Genomic DNA, 19,103 nt, shown 5'->3' with positions numbered 1-19,103 from the left:
AATTTTTGTCAGGTATCCTATATACATGTATTACGTCCCTTCTATAACAAATAAAGGTATTAATGCCACCTTTCTAAAATTATATATATATGTAAGAGTTGTAAATGTAGCTGCATAAAGATTTCAATATAGAAGTTTAAAACTTTCCGTTTTTTTAAGTGAGCTTGAAAAAAGAAATTCCATGAGGCGTTATTATTATGTAGGTTGATGTTCTTATTACACGTGCTATTTAGGTATGAATATTAACCTAAACAATTTCCCAATGTTCACAATTGAAAATCCTCTTGTTTCAGTGTAAATACTTTGTTATTATTCGGTCAAAGAATCCGATTCAAATTGCAAAACTTGTTGAAGATTTAATACAAGAGAATATAGTGTAATTTGAATCCGTAAAGAAACTGTATTTTTAATGTTGTACGTACAACTCGTTGAATATGTTAAGTTGGATCGAATTTTTTTACATTTGTGTTTTAAATGGGAATGGAATTTTATACGATCCACCCCTTATAACGGTGTTATATTTCAAAATTGTTCATTCAAAGTAAAGAACAATGGTCCACGATTTTCTGACGGGTCTTGTCTTTGTTATGTTGTTTAGACGCCGTTGGTTATTTTTATTTCATTTGCATCGAGAAGTTTTAAAGGGTACCACGCTGAGACCGATGACATTTAAAAAGGTGTTCATAATTTGAGATGTTCTGTCAAACTATACTTTAAACTTTTTATAAAACAAAGATAATGTTTGAATATTTTGGGTATGAGAAATGTTTTGATATTTCTTGACTCTGTAAGAAGTGTCGTCTGCAATGACATCACAAAACATGCTCCTTGTTTCAATAGTGTGAAAATAAAACAACGTTCGTCTGGACTTGCATGTTTAGTTCGTTTTTAACATAATAGATGTATCAAAAATGTAAAACTGTAAATTAAAATTTCTCATTATCTTAACTTGAAATGCAAATTGTCCATAGAAATAGGAATATCCATGAAATTTGATTATCAGAGATGTGATAAGGCATGCCATGAAAATTATATGTTTAGAGACCTAATTTGAGTTTGTTGATCATTAGTTTCAATAAAATTATAGTCCAGGGGCAAATTACGTGATTTGCAAAAGATTATAATAATTAACCAAGATCGATCGACTAAAATTTATGACCGAAAATTATCGAAAGAAGAGTGAATAAAATCATAAGAAAGCTATACCTATTTCTTTTTTCTTTCTAAAACAAAACCTTCAGCAATCGAGGAATAAAATAAAGCAGTTATTTCATAATTACATTTGGAAATCAAAATCATAAAATAGGAAAATGTTTAATGTTTAATGAATTGTTATTGCAAATCAAATTCACTCCAGACTAAATTATTCTGAATGCAATACGAGCCTGTACATGTAATTCAGATTACATTAAAAATATATATGGGTGGATGTGAAAAACCGAGACCTAGGTCGGAAATGAACCGTGTAGATTCCGTGATCTGTCACTTGACAAGACAACTTGTTTTTAAAGCGATGTACTTTTATTAAGTAGTTCTTTTTCATTTCAATTCCATCAACAAGATATACCACCCAGTTGAAGACCTCAACGAAACAGATTTCCTGATAACTCGCGTCCTTATTCACGTATAACCATATTGAAGCGCATACAAATCGATCTTAAAAAGATCACAACTACATTTTTGATTAATGAAGTTATGAATTGAGAATAGATGTTGTTTTTAAATTCAACACTAGAAAAGAGAAAATGATAAATGAGTTACCACCCCATTAGTTTGTGACGTTTCACATCTAATGACTTAGTCCATTATATATTCTCTAATATACATTTTGCCGTCAAATAAAGATATTTTACATTCATTCCAAATGCATACAATTTAGACATCTAATATATGTTCAAGATTTATAAATATAATTATAACATACGTGATAAACAACTAAATATGCAAAAAATATTTAGTAACAAAAAAGATGTATAAGTCTAAAAGTTCAAAGTTACTCTGGCGTCGTTAGCGATAGAGCTCTATTCAAATAAGGATAAAAGTACATTTTAATATGATTTTTATAGTATTGGAATATGTATTTTTTTTGTTTCCTGTATGATTTTATAAATCAACAAGGTCAAAGTCATCAACATTTTTTCATGTTCAAAGCCGTGATAAAAGACGTTTTAATGTGTTTGGAAACAACAAAAACCCATTAATTTCAATTTTAAAAAAAATCACTAGATGATTATTTTTCGATAACTGATATAAAGTTTATTATTGATTTCGTAATGATTATTTAATTTTTCATGTCAGATGATGTAAATTTTCTTATCGTTGTCAATACTATTTGTTGAAAAATGATTAATCTTTGATTATATTTATTATCATGTTTATGATCAATGATTGACCCATTCTTTCTAAATTGATGAAAATTAGGAGAAAACGCTCATTATGTCCCATTAAATAGCAATCAAACGAGACTGGAATTACGGGATTACTGACACACAAATAAGACGTAAACGACAAAGGACATCCGAACGGGATAAATATCTACAATTAGAAAGAAACATAAAAATCACCTAGTTTATTAATTGTTCATCAATTGATCGAAGGTTTTTTTTTAGGTTTTTTTTTTCAATCAATAAAATTTATAACAGTTTTATCCTGTTTTGTTGCATTGCAATTTTAATGATGGACTGAATGTCCTATTGTGTTGTGGGAAAGTCGCACTCCCATTTTAATGGTGGACGGACTTACTTCTTTGTCTAAAAGTAAAAATAAAAATGTAATGATCCATTTTATAAGCATTGATTACTAAGTGCATTTGAATGAATAATTTATATAAATAATTTTTATTTAACAGACCAGAGTTCACGGACTTTTTTTAAGACAAATACTACAGTGCTTCTGCACGGCATTAGTCTTGACTTTAGAATTTGAGACTAGATTTTTTATAAAAATTACGTTCTTTGATATTGGTCATACGTTGCCCGTGTATCATGGGATTTTTTTTCTAATCCATGTGTTGTTTCATTTCTTATTAGTTATAATATAACAAAGTTTGTGACGAAATCTTTAAAAGAATAATTCAATTTAATTCAAGAACAAATTGTAGAACCAATTTTGAAGATACTTAGATTTATACCAACAATTTGTAAACCATACAAACGTAACTTACACTTGCACAAGACAGAATATTCAGAACGAGGTTATTATTAGAAGTATGTCAGTAACCCCTACGTAGCTTTCCAAGTCAGTTTTGCATGTTTAGGTTTAGAGAGGAGTGAAACTTGAGGGCCCTCATGGGGTTTTTGATTATGTGATTACTTGGCCGTTTTTTTAATGATTATTTGATTATTAAGCCAAATATTTCATGATTATTTGATTACCTAGGACTGTATTTTTAGTTTATGATTATTTGATTACTAAAGATAAGCAAATATTTAATGATTATGTGATTATATTGGCAAAAAAATGGTGATTATGTGATTACTAGGACCCCCCCCCCCCCCATGAGGGGCCTCAAACTTGGGAAACTTAATTATCATATAAATTGGAACTGTTGGGAAGAAGATTTGATCATGTTTTGTCGTATTGATCAGTTTTAGTCTTCATGTATTTTGTGTATCCAGGAATAATTGCTTGCATATGAAGGAATACAAAGTTCGATGAATGCCGTAGTAAATATATTTAACATACGGGCTCCGTTTTCCTTTGTTTTTATATCTAAAGATATCATGTGAAGCCAACTTCACAAAAAAAAAGTTTTTATAGTTAGAACAAATCAGACCGATTTTCAAGCAAACAGCAAAGAAACCACCATAAACTAGTCTCGAAATATATTGATCAGTTTTAGTCTTCATGTATTTTGTGTATCCAGGAATAATTGCTTGCATATGAAGGAATACAAAGTTCGATGTATGCCGTATAGTAGTAAATATATTTAACATACGGGCTCCGTTTTCCTTTGTTTTTATATCTAAAGATATCATGTGAAGCCAACTTCACACAAAAAAAAAGTTTTTATAGTTAGAACAAATCAGACCGATTTTCAAGCAAACAGCAAAGAAACCACCATAAAATAGTCTCGAAATAAAAATAAAGTATCTAAGGTTATAACATTTCTGGACTGAGTAAAGCTATCCCTGTAATACCATATATATTTTAAAACCTTTGTTAGATTCCAATTTTAAAAACTCATGAAAAATCATGCGAATTAGCTAGCTTGTAACTATATTGTATTCTAAAGAAAACGTCCGTTAAGTTTATACATATACTAATGAGGTATACATGCTGACATTATAAATATGTAATAAATGTTGTATTTTAATTCTTTGTATTTACATGTTCTATAGGGGGTACATATATCACTTCGAAAATGCATAAATTATCATTTTATTATTAGGTTAATTCAACTTTGAGAACTTTTTTCTAATTTTATGTGGTATATTTAAATACAGTCAACTATCTAACACCTATATATACAGGAAGAATTTAGCCTAAAGTTTTATTAGAATTATTTCCTTGTTAGGCTACATCCTGTAGCGCATTATATATTTAATTTACGTATATATATTTTTTCATATTTATATCTTCAATTTCAATTTTAATTTAAAAACATACAATTCCTGCCAGTCAACTTTCATGCTGATAATAATATCATATGCCTATGTACCACCAAAAACACCCGGGAAAACACGTTTTTTATTTTCCTAATGACTGTGTACCACATGTATTGCAAATGCGATTATGTCATTTTGAAATAAGTTAGTGTTGAATTACTTTCTTAAATTTATACTAACATGACTTAGTACTGTTTTTCCTTGTGGGTTTATAACCTAAAATTCGAAGTTTAGAGTTGATCTATTTTTTTTTCAAAATGTAAGCGAACATTTGTATACATAATGGTAAAACAACATATATGCACATGTCTGTTGTTTCTACCCGTATAGTTAGATTCAAATGTGTATTTTGATTTACTCGTGTTGTTGCGTTACTGTCTGATTGGCCTTTATCCCACATGTTATTTGTTTATATTTTCATGAATACGTGAATCTCCGTATCTAATTTTTTTAGAATATCTCTGCCAAACTGTATACTAACTGAAGGCTGTGTTTAGTGAAACCAAATCAGTGAACTGAATTTAATAAAACAAGTCAGGAACAATAAAGAAATTGTTACTCCAGTGTAAACTACGTTTTACCATTTGAGCACTTAATTTGCACAGTGGGAACATTTCGGAATTGATTTTCTTTTAAGGTAAAACAATACCAGTTAAACGTGGTATACGGCGATATACGCACTTACCTTTACGGGAAGCCATTCTGAACGTGAATATTTTCTGAGATCGTTTTTATAAATTATAAAAAGCATAGATGCATGCAGTGATGTTTTCGTTTGCATCTTAGTTCCGATTCTAAAACGCCACGATGTAGACAAATTAACGAGTTAAAAGTTAAAAACTTTCTCTATATAATTGTATACAGAAGCTTTACGCATCGTTTGTCTAGAAAAAAATAGCTGTATGAAATTTTACAAATATCATTTGCTGCATTTAAACCCTAGGTGTCTTAAATTCCATCGAGTGAAAATTCGTGTTCTTAAGAGGATTACATTTGGAAATCCTATGTTTATTCAGAAAATGTATTGTTGCGTTGCGTACCAGTTACCGTTTCGAAAAACATTACAATAAAAGCTGAAACGTAGCCGGCCAGGTGGTCAATCCGGTTTAATTCAGCCTTGAAATAGACAACCAATGTTCTTTCGGGTGCGTCGTGGTGATGTGGGGATTTGAACCTAAAAATCACATTAACAACAATTTGATTAGAATTAACTAGAAATTTACTTAAAATATATCATGTTGGTTAGAGTTAAGCTGACCGAAGTTTTCAATATGATTAATAGAACCCATAGCTCCGTGTAAAAGCATTCTGTTGCCATAAACAAACTTACTGTATCATAATATTTAAGTCTTTTCACGCGCACCTGTTATTAAGTCATAATGTCGATATTTTCTTCAATGAAAGTGGTAATAACAAAACACGTGTATTTTATTATAGCAAAATATGAAAATAATTTGTGTAAATCTAGTAAGTTTGTGACGTAAGTACTATAGTTTAAAGTACATGCAGTAATAATATTTGTGTCCAAGCTTCAAACTAAGATTTTCTAGCCAACACAATTCATACGTTTCGGACTGAGATTACTATAACACATAGTAGTCTCAGGTTTCGGATGACAACAATGTTGAACAATAAATACAATCATAAAGTCTGAAATTACAGAGCAATCCAAGGGAAACTTCTGACTTTTGCTGGGACTTAGGATCAAAAAAAATTATAGGGACAAGAAATGTATACAAGCCTTAAGATGCTACCGAAAGACTTGTACATGGATGTGTAAAACTCGGGCATTTTTCGTGACCTTTCATGTTTCGTACGTAACGAATCTTAGCTTCTGATCATTATATGGTTAATGCTTTCATATTATGCCCACATTCAATATGTGGATTATTCTGTTTTAATCACAATTGAATATCCTAGCTCATTTTGTGAAATAACACGGTAATAAAAATGTGTATAAACCGGATACAAAATTCATTAAGGCCTTTGTTGTTTTCCGAAATAAAAATTGTTGTTTTAATTTTTAAAGCAATAAAGACTATGTCCTTATAACGTTTTCATAAACCTGAAGTAGTAAAGTAAACATTTATGTTAACCAAAGTCGATTAAGGACTTAAATAATAATGAGCGGATGATTTACTTTTAAAAATCACGGATTTGTATACAAAAATTGTATAACGGGAAACATTTGTGCAAATAACACTTTTATATCAATAACGCCATATTGACCAAACAGTTCGATGTTTTTCCTATTCTTTTCCTATTTCTCCTATACCTTATTGTTCGAAACATTTTGCTGACGGCGATTTACGTGACTTTATTTTCTAATACTTTGTTTGGAATTTCTATTGCCGCTATTCGCACCTGCCTGGAAGGAAGTTTTAGATGGTCAATAATAATTATTTTATGTTTTTCTTACCATTTTAATCGCATTTGATCTTTTCATACATTTCAACAACAAATCTTTGTTTATTATCTAAATCCAAGTAACAATAAAATCTGAAATCTAGACCGGAACGATCATGAAAAGTGAAATGTACAAATGTAACTGTCAATGGTCGGTAATCGTTCATAGTTACGTCTATTTCAATACCAATGCCTATAGGTATATCTAACTTCGACCTACTATTGTTGTACCACCTCGGTGTGGGGTAATTTTATAAGTACCATGGTGTCAAAAAGACCCGTATCTACTGTAAAAAGAACTCAACGCTGCTTTTAATCTGTGATTTCAAGATGTTCGGTGTTTTATTACGGATGACAATATAATTATAGACCATTTTAAACTTTCCCGTTTTACATATGTAGATATTTTTTAGACTATGTCAGTACTTAAAGCCCACCGTTGAGGCGTGCTGACTCAGGGCTCTCTAATTGATGATATGTTATTTTAACACACCTGGCCATTCTTACAGAACTTGGATAGAATTCTTGTATTGTTTACCTATGTGTCTCTCTACAGTGATTGCATACGGCAACAATAGAATACGTTACATCTGTCACACAAGGTTCATGGGTGTTTCCAAAGAAAAATGTACATTTGGCGTTCTTGCAATTGATAATATTTGAAAGAAGAGAATTTCAACTCTGAAAACTTCTTTACTACATTATAGACATACTATAGTTATAGGTCAAATTTAAATATTAAGATTTAAACATCTCTTATGATATCGTCATATCTATCTAAAATAAATACTGACTGATATTTAGCTGCATTTAGCTATTTTTTTAGCTAGTTCTTAAGAAATCCATGACATGGTCGTTCACTGGTTTTGCTTAGAGCTAGAACACTTGTTACGCGATTCCAAAATTAACCTAGAGGAAAGTATATTGGATATAAAGACGACAATTTATTTTTCATTCACTTCGAAACAGTATTCTATGTCTCAAAAATTATGCCAAACCTTCGCTTTATAATTTAGACTGCCATGTGCTTGACACATTTCTGGTATATCATATCGGTTTCTTGACACAATAACGTTTGTGCATTTAGTCTTTGTTATGGCTGAAGAGGCCATAGAAGTGCTGACACCGACGATGTAGCACTTCTTGTAACGTGAAACTTTGTTTTTATTCAATTTAAATGATAAAATATCCTACACTTTTGTACCACTTCTCTAGTGTCATGACTGTTTCAATTTTGAGAACAGAAAGCTAGTTTTCTGCCTACACAATACGAACGGATAAATGCAATGCACTTCCGTCTTGTGTTTGTTTTTTTTAATTTATTTTTATCAAAGTTTTAACGTTAAATGTAAATGTACTTTTGTGTGACATAAATTTCATTGTTATCCCTCCCCTTGATGAACTCGTATATTAGCTAGTTTATGTAGCCATAGTATAGACGAAAATATTGTTATTCATTATTACTACTAGTATCTTGTAATTTCCTACAAGAAAAAAACCTTCATTTGTCTGTTGATGTTTATACTTCTTTAATTATATTCTCGTCTTTTCTTTTACTTGAACGCTCTATTATTTTTCATGCAACATTTTATATTATATATTTATACTATTGCAGGTTTGGTTCCAAAATAGAAGATCAAAGGAACGAAGGATGAAACAACTCAGTGCTTTGGGAGCCAGACGACATTTTTTTCGGAACCCACGAAGAATGAGGGCCTTAAGGGCTGGAATGTCTCCGAGTGAATTAGACGAGGAGATGATGGGAGGTGGACCGGGCTTCGGATATTTTTCTGGTAAATATTTCATTCAATTATATCCGGTTTTTTTCATTCGTATATTGCTATTTTTCTTTCGTATATGCTATTTGTCTCTGAGGCCTAGGATTCGTCTTTTTTTTTCTTTAGCCCGGTAAATATTTCATTCAAATACATATATGAGGATTTCCCCTTCATATATAAAAAAAATAAGGAGATGTGGTACGTTTGCATTATTTGCTATTTGTCGTGGGTCTTTCTTCTTCAATTCAGCCTGATTTGTCGTGGGTCTTTCTTCTTCAATTCAGCCTGATTTGTCATGGGTCTTTCTTCTTCAATTCAGCCTGATTTGTCGTGGGTCTTTCTTCTTCAATTCAGCCTGATTTGTCATGGGTCTTTCTTCTTCAATTCAGCCTGATTTGTCGTGGGTCTTTCTTCTTCAATTCAGCCTGATTTGTCATGGGTCTTTCTTCTTCAATTCAGCCTGATTTGTCGTGGGTCTTTCTTCTTCAATTCAGCCTGATTTGTCATGGGTCTTTCTTCTTCAATTCAGCCTGATTTGTCGTGGGTCTTTCTTCTTCAATTCAGCCTGATTTGTCGTGGGTCTTTCTTCTTCAATTCAGCCTGATTTGTCATGGGTCTTTCTTCTTCAATTCAGCCTGATTTGTCGTGGGTCTTTCTTCTTCAATTCAGCCTGATTTGTCGTGGGTCTTTCTTCTTCAATTCAGCCTGATTTGTCATGGGTCTTTCTTCTTCAATTCAGCCTGATTTGTCGTGGGTCTTTCTTCTTCAATTCAGCCTGATTTGTCGTGGGTCTTTCTTCTTCAATTCAGCCTGATTTGTCATGGGTCTTTCTTCTTCAATTCAGCCTGATTTGTCGTGGGTCTTTCTTCTTCAATTCAGCCTGATTTGTCGTGGGTCTTTCTTCTTCAATTCAGCCTGATTTGTCGTGGGTCTTTCTTCTTCAATTCAGCCTGATTTGTCGTGGGTCTTTCTTCTTCAATTCAGCCTGATTTGTCGTGGGTCTTTCTTCTTCAATTCAGCCAGATTTCATCAAAAATATATATTCTTTATCTCTGTTTCTATTGATCCGTCATTAATAGAAATATATATTTTTCATAAACCGATTTGTTCTATAAACATATAGATCAAACTTTGAGATTGTATTTTTATTTATTATAGCCACAACTTTATGTTTTGTTCGAAAATGAATCTGCGACATCTAAGCCTCTATTTATCATGTTAAATGATGGCATGGCTTGGAGATCCTTTAACGATTTTATATCATAAATACGGAACGCAGTTGGGTTGAACTAAGCCAGAGGATTATGAGATTTGGGTATCCATGAATTTTAATGTCAGTTCGAGTGCATCTTAATGACTCTTCAAAGTCCCTTAGGATACTTCGGTTTCTAAAACGCACAAAAAACCATGAAATACGGTATGAATCTTTGACAGAACTAAATCTCAAAACAAAACAAACATGTTTCATTCAAGACCGATCTGCAGTTTTGTAATAAATTGGGAGTTTTAAAAAAAATCAGAATGGTTGATACATTAGTAGTTTTATTGATTTGGAGTCGCAAAAGAAAATCTAAGGGATTTCTAAAATCCCGATGGGATAAGGTTATTAAAAAAATCCGGAATATATTAAATTTTGTTTGGAAAAGGAGCTTATCTAGATCTAGAGATTGCCATAATTCAAATCACTTGATATGTAGGCAAATCGTCCTGATGGTACAAACAATTTTAAATCATACTTGCATACATAATTGTTCAAGACAATGGACACATTTTTGCATTTTTAAAAGGTAATATTGGAGATGAAGAAAGTTTACGAATCAGATTTCGAATAGCACCTGCTTAAACAATGTTATTTCTAATCATGTTTGTACTTACGAAGACAATAAAATAATAATGATAACAAAAACAGTTCCAGGGTCCTTATTTCTTCAAGATTTTATATATTTATGGACGTAAGCATTGAATTATTAATGCCCCCTATGCCATGTACGGATAGTTAAACATGGATATAGCACGAGTTTATAGCTTACGCTTCAATAAGATGTTAGGAAATTATAAATATTTTAACAACATTTTCTCGTGACAATTCTTTGAAAAAGTCTTTTCTTTGAACAAATTTACTTAGGACACAAAATTCAACGGCGTTTTGATTTAATGATGCATTTGTGTATTGATAATAACTAAGCTTAGTATCTAAGAAAGTTATCAAGAGAAATTATTAATTTTTCCACGAGAAAAATAGTTTATTTATGCCTGGAAATACTCTGATAATGTCTAAGAAATTGTGTTTAGTCGATCATAACTTTAGTCGATTCTATTATTCACTTTTATGTCATCAATGTTTTGCAAAAAAAGCCAGTTGAAGGCTGTATAGCCGCAGAGTTACAAGCATGTTGTTCATAAGTGTTTCTCGTTTTTTATATAGATTATACCGTTGGTTTTCCCGTTTGAATGGTTTTACACTATAATTTTGGGGGCTTTTCATAGCTTGCTGCACGATGTGAACAAAGGGTTCGTTTTAAAGACTGTAATTTGGTTTACTTTTATATAAATTGTGACTTGGATGGAGAGTTGTCCCAGTGGCACTCATATCACATCTTCTTATACCTATGTAATAGCATGACCTTACAATATAATTTTAGATAAAAAATATTTACTTTCATTAATTTTAATGATAGAAATGCTCAAAAGAAGCTAAGCGATTATTAAATGAAAACTTATCTTAACTGTTCAAATATTATTCTTTGTAAATTTGTGTTGTTTTTAAATGAAAAAACACGAAAGGTGTTTGCACCAAGAGACAACCGCACAGCAATACAAACGAAACCAAACGACACATAAAAGTCAACATTTGGTCTTCACAACAAATTATTGTCAATATAATATAGTGTTTTGTAAATACTTCAAGGTCTTTTCCATCAGAATAAAAAACAAAACAATACTTGATTTGAAAATTAAAGTACATGCATTAAAGTATGAATATTAAATTATAGTATGCTATTTTGATTTAAAAGAGGAATTTTGTCCTCTTATTGTGACAATTGATAGTTATGTCCAAAAATAACCATTCTCCTTAATTATTAATTTTTCAAGAGTGCATATACATTCCATACGAAATGGTACTTTAAGCTATCCGTTTAGTATTGTCTTGTCTGTTAGTTCATTGCACACAGCTAGTGCCGTCAAACATTTAGATGTGATTTAACAAGCCTTAAAAACTGTTCTTCGTAAACGAGCTGTTATGTTACTTTGTACCACAATCTCGATGATGGAGTGTTTTGTATAGAATTGACAATACAGATTAGAAAATTAACCCCATAGGACAGTGACAACTCTATCGCCATACCATCATAAGCTGCAAACTTGACAGTTTTTGTACAGCTCACATTTTTACAAAACCTTCCAACGCGGCGCAGTGTAGAATATCAAACACGATGGTCGGTGATGGATGGTAGGTTTTTATCATCACCGCGTTTCAATGTTTTTGTTGTAACTTTTCTTCTAATGCCACCTGTGGTTTGGAAATATGATATAAAGACTTCTCATTCTTTTACCTTTTGTAAATTTATCTTTAGAAAAACGACACCGAGACCAAATCACCCAATGCACGATCGCGGAATAACTTCCTTCCGAATGACATAGTGCGCTACAGAAAGGAATGCCGACTGGATATTTTTTCTTGCTTACAAAAATATTAAGATTTATCATGTGGTGATGATCTTTGACAATGACGAATGTTTCAGTCATTATAATCAACAGAAAAGCTGTTTAAATACTCAATGTTCTATAAGAACAACATGTCCGAGGAAAATTCAAGTTAATCATCGGTTATTGGATAAATCGGGTAACCTTTTTTTATTTAAGAGATTTGTTTTTATTTTGTACGTTAAAATGATGGGAGAGTATAGTATCGATAAACGTGTAGCTTTTGCATTGTTGTCATGCTTTGACTTATTTCATTTTATTTTCAAATATCTTTCATTCAAGCAGTATAGGTAATCTTCAAGACGTTGGGACACTTTATTTGATTTGTTATTACATAAGCAACAGGACGAGTGCCACATGTGGAGCAGGATCCGCTTACCCATCAGGAGCACCTGAGATCACCCCTAGTTTTTGGTGGGGTTTGTGTTGCTTATTCTTTAGTTTTCTATGGTGTGTCGTGTGTACTATTGTTTGTCTGTTTGTATTTTTCATTTTTAGTCGTGGCGTTGTCAGTTTATTTTCGATTAATGAGTTTGACTGTCCCTCTGGTATCTTTCGTCCCTCTTTTATTTGAAGGAATCGTTTGGTTTTTTTTTCATCAGTCAAGCACCTGTCAATTGTTTGTGTCAGAACAATTTGAAATATTGTGTTTTACGTACTAGAGTCATCTAAACGACTCTACACACCAGTTACAGTCATGCCCTGAAAACTGCTGTTTTTCGTATTTCGCATTGTCAGTTTGTTTTCGACTGAGTTTAATGATCTCTTTGGTATCTTTCGCCTCTCTTTATAAAATGTATGATTATCAAAATATTATATTTTTTCTTCTTCAGAAAATGGACAAGAATATTACCCGGGTTACCAAGGTTACAACGACTTCTTTCCTGGTCAAGATGGCGGACCCGGAAATATGAACTTCCTGCCACCTACGTCACAAGGAACGCCTCCTCTAAATCTAGACCAACCAATGCATCATTCAGGTAAAATACAAAATTTAAATATTCTGGGTATAACATCTATGAGTGAACATTCCTGATTAAAAATTGTTATAAAAAATATCCAACACATAAGTTCCAGAATGTAAACATGTTAAAGTAGAATTGACGAAAAAATCCTATAAAAAGGTTAGACAACCATTCGACTTTTATAGTTTTCCTATCCAATTATTATGTCCTACGGGAAACAAGATAATTTTCGTTTGAAATTACTCCCATGCATATAAGAAGCCATCAAACAGACATCGAATTTCAGCAGAAATTTTATGACGTGCAATCTATATTGAAACTGACTATAACACGGAATAGTTGTCAATTTATTGCAAACCAAATGGTCGTCAGAATGACTCGATCCTATAAAATGTAATTTTGTCTTGCCCCAAAACCGATAAAATATATTTCAGTATCCATTTCGTATAATATGATGTTTCTTTTGATAATACTTTGTTAGGTTTAAATCTGATGGGATATTAGAGTTTTAGTCTGGTTAAAATGAAGTAATGATATTAACGGTACCGAGCAGCAGTTGAAATAAATGGTATAAGAAGACCATTGCTATGTAAATAAAAAAAAAATCAGTCTCGCCATAAAGACCATTTAGAATTTTGAGCACGCTCAAATTGAACACATGCAAATGAGCCAAAAAAATAATTGTTGAAATAAACTTGTGTCTTCTGTCACTTATTCAAATTTTGGTTATGTTTTTTACTGAAACCTCAGGCTTTCAAAACTATGACCTTTCTCCCTTACCCAAACAATTAATCTTTATAACTGGTCCGATAAAAATAATAATGAATCCAGTGTCTATCCCTATTTGTATGTCCAATTTAGAATCTTGTGTGGACTGCAACTATACCTATTGTCGTCCATGACAATTCCCTGTATCATCGTACCTATCTTGAACGACAAAGGTTTCTTCATACGACTGACCCAAAGCTGTCTTCTATGGCAAAGGCCTATATTGTTGATAGAATAACATTGATCAACATTCCAACCCAGTTATAGACTGTATTTTGAACAACATACATTCATTTGCTGTCTGTTCTATGGTCGGGTTGTTGTCTCTTTGATACATACCCCATTTCCATTCTCAAATTTATTTCCATAGAAATTTCTAAGAAGGCGAAGAAGACAAGAATATTCATGTACAATTCATATTTATTTTGTTGCAAGTTACAGTTTGATCAGAACATACGTTCGATCCATATATCCTCTTCATTATTATCAAACTATTAAATTGCTTTAAAACATTTATGTTTTTTTTTTTCGAACAACGTTTGTGTGACTTTACCACAGAAATTGATCTTTGATCTAATCCTTTGAAAACGTATTTTAAAGCTTTACTGAAGCGTTTGTACAACAAAGTGTCACTTTATAATTGTTCTGTTTATCAACCACTGTTAAGTAATGTTTCCATATTTTACACGTGTACCATCTATTATATTTACTTTCCTGGAACAAAAGTTCATAATCCATTTCGCTACAAGAAACAATTTTGTGACAGTTGTCGACAAAAAAGCCAATCGGTTGCAAAGATGTATAGAACAACAACGGACCGTAAAATCAACAGGGACAATAGACAAAATGCGTTTGTAACGTGTTCTTCTTTACCAATAGTCTCTAAAGGCTAAAACATGAAAAGCAGTAACAGCTTGGATAATTGTAGCAATAATATAAAAATCAATTAATTAGTGTTGCTTAACGGTAACATTAAATAGTGACGACGAACTAACAAGGCAACACATGTTTTATCTTTATAAACTTATGAAATAATACTTTTATTATTAAATATGTGAGCCATGCTTTTAAAATGACGATATCTATGTATACAGCTGACCTTTGATAGTAATTCTAGGATGTGAGAAATTCCTAAATAACAAAACATATGTGTTTTACACGACGACAGAAAATTAAGAAATAATAAGTAAGATTAATATTCCAAGATACAATGTAAAATTTAAATCGAGTTATTTTAAGCAACAAGATTACAGTTGTTTATTTCATATATAAGTATTCAAATAATTTGATATAGAAATTGAATCTTTCTGTGACGTTGGGTTGCTGTCTTTGTTGATAAAATCCCATATATTCATATTATTTTAGTGTTTAAAACAGTGGTTTAAAAGCAGTTTTTCAAACAGTTCTAATTAAACGCATCAAACTTAGATTGTCGTATTTATATATATAATAATAATAATTCTGTTTGTGTTTTCAGGTAACATGGTCCCAGAGGGTCATTATTTGCCGAATGACATGGTACAACCGTCATCACCTGAACCCTTGAACTTACACGGACACGATGGACATCATTTTCCTGGTGGTCCACCACGATCTTTTGGTTCTTTGTCTCATCATCCAGAAATGGCGGGAGAAACGTGGGGATGACGTAACGAACATTCATATGACCTTCCATTCCAGTGTTGAGAAATATAAAATAGTGAAACAACATCACAACTGGATCACCGCGAAATACCTCGGTACTGAGAAACTATTTGTTGTTATAATTTCATGTGTATATGTAAACTTTAATTTATTGACGTTCGAATGTTCATTTTTGCCAATGTTCATTTTTATGGTGTTGAATTTTTTTTTAATGAATTTGTCCAATTTGAGTGATGAAGTTGATAAAGTCCCGTATTTGTTTTCCATATGATATTTTTATTTTATTTCACTCACGTGACATACGAAAGAGAGACGAATCGTGTTTAAGAGTGTGCTGTTTTTAGCATATTTTTTACGGATAATTATTTTGGAACTGTCATGTAAACATGTACATAAAATATTATCATATCATGTTCATGTTGTTTCAATCGTTTGTTGAATGAAAGTTGTATGGTGTGTACTTCCGGCGAATCTGTAGAATGTTGTCACGTGGTATATGTTGAATGAATTAAAAAGTGAAATAAAACGAGATGAAAAACTGAAATGTTTTATTTTTTGCAATCATGATATAAATAACTTAGACAGGACTAATGAACGATAGAGAGGGTCTAAGGTTGCTGCAAGGTGCTAGCTCTATCAAAACAATAGCTAGATGTGGTATGATTGCCAATAAGACCAGGGACAGTCTATACTTAAGTATAAAAAAGTCCCTGATGAGACCAAATCGACTTGAATGTAACCAACAAATTGTGAAGCAATGCAAATTAGACTGTGATCACAACCTGTTTTGATGGGGTTTATTTTGCTTAGATCACAGTTACTGTGTTTTGTGTTCTGTTGTTTTCTTTTGTCTTTTTCTCTTTTTACGTTGACGTCGTCAGTTTATTTTAGACTTATAAGTTTGAATGTTTTTTGATATCTTTCGCCTCTCTTTAGAAAAACAATGGTCTGATGAATGAAAAAATAATTTAACGAAAAACAAGTATAGCAAGCAGCAACCCACAACAAGCAGTGACATACAGACCCTCCCATTATTTAAGATAGTGGAGTAACAGCACAACATCAGAAAAAGCTGTAAATATCAACTAGACTGCAGCATATAATAGTTTACCAACTTTATTCCTCTAAAATATAAGTAAAATTTTATCAATTATATCAAAAAAAGGACATTATATATATAGCTGCTGGAGACAATAATTCGACAACACAAAATATGAAAGATTAAAAAGAAAACATCAAGAAGTCAACATACTGCCTCAATGAGAGAGTCAAGATTTTGTGTCTATTTAATATGCCGTAGATCTAAAACGTACAAAGTCTGGAAAAGATTTGAATGAATGTATTGAAACAATCAAAGATCTAACATGAAACAGAAAAAAAACAAATATGAAAATATTAACAAACAACCTCTAATAAAGTTATAACCTATTACAGACAATAGTATTGGGGGTGAGTATACATACTTTATCGAAAGGCGGAAGGACATTTGTATTTTTCTATGGCATTGTCAATTCATTTTCGACTTCTGGGTTTCCCGATTTTCCTACTTTTACAACTTGCCGATAAGCCTCTTTTTAAAAACAAAGGATGCACATTTACTTCATGTATTATCGCTTAAAATCTTATATATAAAATGTGCGTTCAATTTTATAGAAATTGTAGTATACCAGTATATATAACAAGAATAAATTTACCAACTTATTATATATATTATGATAGATAATTGGCCATTTTGATAAAATTACTTGTTGATCATGCACCGAAGTTGTAACGTGTTTTGTGTCATACGATGTGCATGAAGCCTATGTGGCTGAGTGAGATTAGTAATAGAAAAGCAAAGAATGTGGGATATTCATGCATGACACAAAATCAGTACATGCACAGAAAAAAAAAGCAAAATGCAAAGCAACAGCACTTTTACTTGCTACGCATATGTGTAAGAAATAAACTACTCCATTTACATCAGTCACTAGCCTTTTAACCCAGATGTTGGGAGTTGAAACTAAGCACTTTGCAGGGTGCGTATGACCCCGATCTTAACTTACGAAGATTGCGAGTTTATTATCCGTAGGTTTGTGGTTCTTTCCTTCTCCTGGAACTCCGGCTTCCTCCTCCAATGTAAACTTGCCACCATGATATAGCCAAGAGTTCCGAAAATGACACTGGTTCTCTTAAATGAAGAATGGAAAAAGGCTAACTCCTTTTTCTTATTTCTTAAAAAGTGTGCAAATCTTTTGAAAAGAACATCGCAGTTTCATAAAGCATTCTTCACATAAACAATAGGAGTAAAAAGAAAAAAGTTGAAAAATGCCCATTATTTTAAAAGAAACCAATTTCAGTTGATATGCTTGCGGATGAATATACAGGTTTTCTATTACGATTTGATAACATCAATCACATATAACACGACGTAATGATTAACGTACGAGTGACCACAGCAAACTGCAACATTGGATAAAGTTGATTTAACAATAGTTTAACTCATACGAAATTGGAGCAAACCAATAGCAATTACGATGAAGGTGTGAATTGTAGCAGTTTGAGCATTACTGTCATAGAAAAAACTCAATACAAAAATAAATCAGGGTTGTATAAATTGCAAGAATCAATTTTCAAATAATATATAAACAACTGCGATAAATAGCAAAGGAAAGTATATAATTAGAAAGTCTTATTGTGTTGTGAATATACAATTAAGAACCTACATGTAACCTAGAAGAAACGATTTCTTTTATTGGCAAAGACAAGCAACACAAGATAAAGACAAGGACATCAATACGATCTTGGTGAATAATTGTTGATTTTTTCCCGTTTTCTGTCCTTGTATTTCACATAATAAGGGACATGATGCCATTTAAAACGAGAAAGACTATATGGATTCTGAATTATCTTCGTCTCAAGTACCAGACATTAAGGAAAAAAGCAGAATATTTTCACCTGAAGAATTTGTAAACTCAGTTTTAAAACAGTTGAATAGGTACTGGGTGTTTGCCTAAGTCGAATTGACAATTCTTACTTATTATAAGAAGATGGGTGAATGAAAGAAGGTAAGTGCGATATGTGAAAACGATAAATATTTGGGTGATTTCAAACTGTAAAAAGGTTGGATCGATTTAGCTGTTTTAGGCAAAACCTTTTTGGAATATTGGGTCATCAATGCTCTTCAACTTTGTACTTTATTTAGACGGTATATTTTGATTCAAACGTCGCTGACGGGTCTTTTGTACACG

General features: G+C 31.9%; 1 protein-coding gene across 1 annotated transcript in view; it reads left to right on the top strand.

Moving 5' to 3' along the window:
* LOC139528300 (LIM/homeobox protein Lhx5-like) overlaps positions 1-16,417 on the top strand; it is a 31,137-nt gene extending 14,720 nt beyond the window's left edge. The window contains exons 4-6 of the mRNA XM_071324211.1: positions 8,629-8,806; positions 13,330-13,476; positions 15,707-16,417. Of these exons, the coding sequence (XP_071180312.1) occupies positions 8,629-8,806; positions 13,330-13,476; positions 15,707-15,876 (495 nt within the window). The 3' untranslated portion in view covers positions 15,877-16,417. The remainder of the gene's footprint in view (positions 1-8,628; positions 8,807-13,329; positions 13,477-15,706) is intronic.
* Positions 16,418-19,103: the final 2,686 nt, after the last annotated feature.

This window comes from Mytilus edulis, chromosome 6, assembly GCF_963676685.1.
Source record: "Mytilus edulis chromosome 6, xbMytEdul2.2, whole genome shotgun sequence".
Classification (NCBI taxonomy): domain Eukaryota; kingdom Metazoa; phylum Mollusca; class Bivalvia; order Mytilida; family Mytilidae; genus Mytilus; species Mytilus edulis.
The sequence above is the reverse complement of the archived record's forward strand: the minus strand, read 5'-3'. Positions and strand labels throughout refer to the sequence as shown.